The 5,291-nt window shown below is 44.5% G+C and overlaps 1 protein-coding gene across 1 annotated transcript in view; it reads left to right on the top strand.

Annotated features, from left to right (window-relative positions):
• The window catches only part of spint2 (serine peptidase inhibitor, Kunitz type, 2), a 25,663-nt gene extending 20,830 nt beyond the window's left edge, over window positions 1-4,833 (top strand). Inside the window, exons 8-11 of the mRNA XM_055166617.1 lie at window positions 407-574; window positions 1,061-1,108; window positions 2,586-2,691; window positions 3,049-4,833. Of these exons, the coding sequence (XP_055022592.1) occupies window positions 407-574; window positions 1,061-1,108; window positions 2,586-2,691; window positions 3,049-3,133 (407 nt within the window). The 3' untranslated portion in view covers window positions 3,134-4,833. The remainder of the gene's footprint in view (window positions 1-406; window positions 575-1,060; window positions 1,109-2,585; window positions 2,692-3,048) is intronic.
• The last annotated feature ends 458 nt before the right edge of the window (window positions 4,834-5,291 follow it).

The following is a 5,291-nucleotide window of genomic DNA, read 5'->3' as shown; positions in this document are numbered from 1 at the left end:
TCCTGGTTTAGTCCTGGTTTAGTCCTGGTTTAGTCCAGGTTTAGTCCAGGTTTAGTCCAGGTTTAGTCCTGGTTTAGTCCTGGTTTTGTGACCAGTTTGTCAGAGTCTGATCTGGGGTCAGATCTCAGGAGCTCAGACTCTGGGACCATCAGGAGCCACAGGAGACGCCACAGCAAAAACTGTCCCTGTGTCGTTAGGCAAGACACTTCACACACACACTGCCTGTGTGAAAGTGAAGTCTGTGTTGAAAGGCTCTGGACAAACACAATGATTAACTGAGTAATTAAGTTCAGTCCCAGTTCCCGGCTCTGGTCTGAGGTCCTGGTTCTGGTCTGAGGTTCTGGTTCTGGTCTGAGGTCCTGGTTCTGGTCTGAGGTCCTGGTTCTGGTTCTGGTTCTGGTTTCAGGTGCGTGCAGTGCGGCTCCAGACTCCGGTCCGTGCAGAGCCGCCTTCTCCATGTTTTACTTCGACCCGCAGACTCAGAGCTGCAAGAAGTTTATTTACGGCGGTTGCCGCGGCAACGAAAACCGCTACAACAACGAGAACGAATGTATGGAACAATGTGTGTCCGGAGGTGAGTACTACAGATACTACAACAACTACTACTACTGCTACTACTACTATTACTACTGCTACTACAACTATTACTGCTGATACTGCTGCCCTTCAGGGAGGTGAACGTGGAGCAGCGGCTCTACTCTGAGCTCCTCTCTTCTCGTTAACCCAGAGTCTGATTTTACTCTCGTCTCGTTGTGTTGAACGTCGTCGTGGATAAATCCGAGTTCGTTTTTCCGACATCCGCTCTGAATTTGTTCCATTGCAACAGTCGAGAAAGTTTCACGTCAGACTGACTCGTGTGTGTGTGGCGAACTCTCTGAGCGCTGAACCCGCCGAACTCGCCCCAGTTTGTTCCAGAAGCTTGTTTGTTTGGTCGTTCCTCGAGGTGGAGGTCGGTTTAAGTTGAGCTTCGGCGCCGGATTTGGATCAGACCTGGTTTAACCTTGAGTTTCACTTCCTGTTTAAAGTTCATGATGAACTCTGACCCACTTCCTGTTTCCAGGAGTGTCCTCCCAGGGTCGAGGCGCAAACCGCAACCGCTGGACCGCAGGTGAGTGTACCACAACTGTACCACACACCTGTTCACACACACACCTGTACACACACCTGTACACACACACACACACCTGTACACACACCTGTACACACACCTGTACACACACCTGTACACACACACACACACACTGTACACACACACACACTGTACACACACCTGTACACACACACACACTGTACACACACCTGTACACACACACACCTGTACACACACACACACACACACACTGTACACACACACCTGTACACACACCTGTACACACACACACACCTGTACACACACCTGTACACACACACACCTGTACACACACACACACACACACCTGTACACACACACACACACACTGTACACACACACACACACACACACCTGTACACACACACACACACACACACACACACACACCTGTACACACACACACACACACACTGTACACACACCTGTACACACACACACTGTACACACACACAACTGTACACACACCTGTACACACACACACCTGTACACACACACACACACACACACACTGTACACACACACACACACACACACACACACACACTGTACACACACACACACACACACACACACCTGTACACACACACACACACACACACACACTGTACACACACACACACACACACCTTACACACACACACACACACACACACACACTGTACACACACACACACACACACTGTACACACACACACACACCTGTACACACACACACACACTGTACACACACACACACACACACTGTACACACACACACACACTGTACACACACACACTGTACACACACACACACCTGTACACACACACACACACCTGTACACACACACACACACCTGTACACACACACACACACCTGTACACACATGTACACACACACACACCTGTACACACACATACACACACCTGTACACACACACACACACCTGTACACACACACACACACCTGTACACACACACACTGTACACACACACACACTGTACACACACCTGTACACACACACACACACCTGTACACACACACACACACACACCTGTACACACACACACACACACACACACACACACACACCACACACACCTGTACACACACACACACACACACTGTACACACACTGTACACACACACACACACACTGTACACACACACACACACACACACACTTGTACACACACACACACACACACACACACTTGTACACACACACACTGTACACACACACACACACACACCTGTACACACACACACACACACCTACACCTGTACACACACCTGTACACACACCTGTACACACACACCTGTACACACACCTGTGTACACACACACCTGTACACACACACCTGTACACACACCTGTGTACACACACCTGTACACACACCTGTGTACACACACCTGTGTACACACACCTGTACACACACCTGTTGTGATGTGTAATATTTGTGTGTTTTTCTTCAGCCTTCTTCCTCTTTCTCGCTCTCGCCGCCATTTCCTTCCTGTTGCTCACGGCGCTCGTCTTCATCACCCTGAGACGCAAACGCCCACAGAGAACCCTGTCCATCAGGTAAAGACCGCACCTAGACCTGGTTTAGACCTGGTTTAGTCTCTGTTTTAGTCCCCGGTTTTAGTTTTAGTCCCCAGTTTTAATGCCCGGTTTAGTCTCTGTTTTGGTTCCCGGTTTTAGTCCCTGGTTTTAGTTTTAGTCCCCGGTTTTAGTCCCTGGTTTTAATCCCCGGTTTAGTCCTGTTTTAGTCCCCGGTTTTAGTTTTAGTCCCTGGTTTTAATCCTCGGTTTTAATCCCCAGTTTAGTCCCTGTTTAGTCCCGGTCTTGTCCTGGTTTAGTCAGTCTAGTCATGGTTTAGTCCCGGTCTAGTCCCGGTCTAGTCCTGGTTTAGTCTCACATATTGTCTGTGTTTTTCAGGAGTGATAAACAGGAGCTGTTGACGGACTCTGAGCGCTCGTCTGTGGACTCTCTGCCTCTGCCCGAGAGTCCGGTCCGGCCCTGAAAGTCCGGTCCGGCCCCGAGAGTCCGGTCCGGCCCTGAAAGTCCGGTCCGGCCCTGAGAAACCCCCTGCCTGTGTGTGTGTGTGTTTGTGTGTGTGGGATGTTTAAATTTAACTCCGGATTCTTTTACTCTGAATATTTAACACTTTTACTTTAACTTTTTTGATCATTTATTTTGGATTGATTCTTTCGGTTCGTTTATTTTACTTTTGGTTTTCGAACAGAATCAGAGAAATTCTCCATGTTTAAAATATTCAACACTGGAAAAGGAGTAAAAGTGACTTGACTCCTAGAGTTTTTTTTTTTTTTTTTGCACATTTAAACCCCGTGTGGTTGAAGCAGAGGAGTTTGTGGTGTTTTATTTTTATTTTTATTTTGGCGTACACTTGCTGCTTTTGTTTTGAAAAGCCTGGTTTGAGTTTCTGGGACGATGACGTTTTTAAAAACAACGGTTCACGAAACACACTCCGATGAAAAGCGACGGTTTTTCACAATAATCAATATTTAATCCACTTTTTGTTTTTTCCGAGCCGCGACGTCGACCGAGCGAAAACCGAGAGCGGCTCCAGTCAAACGAGGCTCAGTGAGGTCTGCGGGACAAAAGAGTCAAATAAAGGTCCAGGATCATGTAGAGCGAGTTCTAAGGAAGAGCTTTTTTTTTTCATTAGATTTTGAATTTTAAATCTTGCTGAATTTCTTGCTTTGAATTTTTTTTTTTTTACTTGTAAAAATGTAAACTTGAAATTTAGGCAGCTAAAATTCAGAATAAAAATAATTAAAAAGTATTTTTCCAAAGGGTTTAAAATATAATACAAAAAAAATTAATACTCAGTGCAAATATTTTCAAAATTTTTGACTTGAATTTGAGCGCTTCAAAATATTTTTGGTTTTAGACCTGGTTTAGATTCTGGTTTAGATTCTGGTTTAGATTCGGGTTTAGACCCGAGTTTAGATTCGGGTTTAGATTTGTGTTTAGTTTTGTTTGATTCTTTCATGTTTTGGAGCAGTTTTTTTTATTTTTATTATTATTCCCCTGTAAATAAGGAACCTGAAAATATTTGTGCTGAATATTTAAAAAAAAATTTATTTTTGAAAAAGTACAATAAAATTTGAGCCACTAAAATTCAGAATAAAAATAATTCAAACATGTTTTTCAGAGTTAAAATAAATTCAACATGAAAAATTCAGCAGGATTTAAAACTCAAAATCTGAACGTAAAGCGGAGCCAGTGGAGCCGGAAACGCGCCCGTGCTCACTTCCTGTCTGGAACATGGCGGCGGCGTCCGTTTAAATCCACGGTCTACGGCGGCGACTTACACGACGTAATCTTTGAATGAAACTGATTTGACTGTTACTGAAATCACTGTAGATCAAAATCACACTGGAAATGTTTGAATTTACGAGTTGAAGATATTTCTTTTTTTTTTCTGTATTTTATTGTTTTTATTTTTGTTTTTGAATCACATATTAAAAATTATTATGAAAACTTCACATCAGGACTCGGGCTCATAAAACGACCGAAACGACACGAGGGAAATAAACCGGGAATAAAACACAGAAACATTCACTCAAAACGGAAAACGGAACAAAATTTTAAATAAATAAAATGTTTAAATAAAATGTTTGTTCAAATGTTTCATGAGGCTGCGTCCTGATCGGTTTGAGGCGAAGGATTTGATCAATAAAAATAAAATGTGAAAAATTCTGTTGTCTTTTTGTTTTATTATAAAACAGAGTCCTGGTTTAGTCCTGGTTTAGTCCTGGTGTAGACCAGGTTTAGTCCTGGTTTAGTCCTGGTTTAGACCGGGTTTAGTCCTGGTTAGACCCGGTTTAGTCCTGGTTTAATCCTGGTTTAGCCCGGGTTTAGTCCTGGATCAGTTCTGATTTAGACCTCATTTAGTCCTGGTTTAGTTCTGGTTTAGTCCTGGTGTAGACCGGGTTTAGTCCTGGTGTAGACCGGGTTTAGACCCGGTTTAGTCCTGGTTTAATCCTGGTTTAGTCTGGGTTTAGACCTGGTTTAGTCCTGGTTTAGTTCTGGTTTAGTCCTGGCTCACTCATGGTTTAGTTCTGGTTGTTTTTGTGGGAGGGGGCGGAGCCGGACGGGGGGGGCGGGATATTTAAACCCGACGTCACTTTCCCGCGCCCGACCCGGAAGTCCCC

The sequence above is a fragment of the Boleophthalmus pectinirostris genome, unplaced genomic scaffold (genome assembly GCF_026225935.1).
Source record: "Boleophthalmus pectinirostris isolate CB_2022bp ecotype Guang Dong unplaced genomic scaffold, ASM2622593v1 HiC_scaffold_9, whole genome shotgun sequence".
Lineage (NCBI taxonomy): Eukaryota > Metazoa > Chordata > Actinopteri > Gobiiformes > Gobiidae > Boleophthalmus > Boleophthalmus pectinirostris.
The sequence above is the reverse complement of the archived record's forward strand: the minus strand, read 5'-3'. Positions and strand labels throughout refer to the sequence as shown.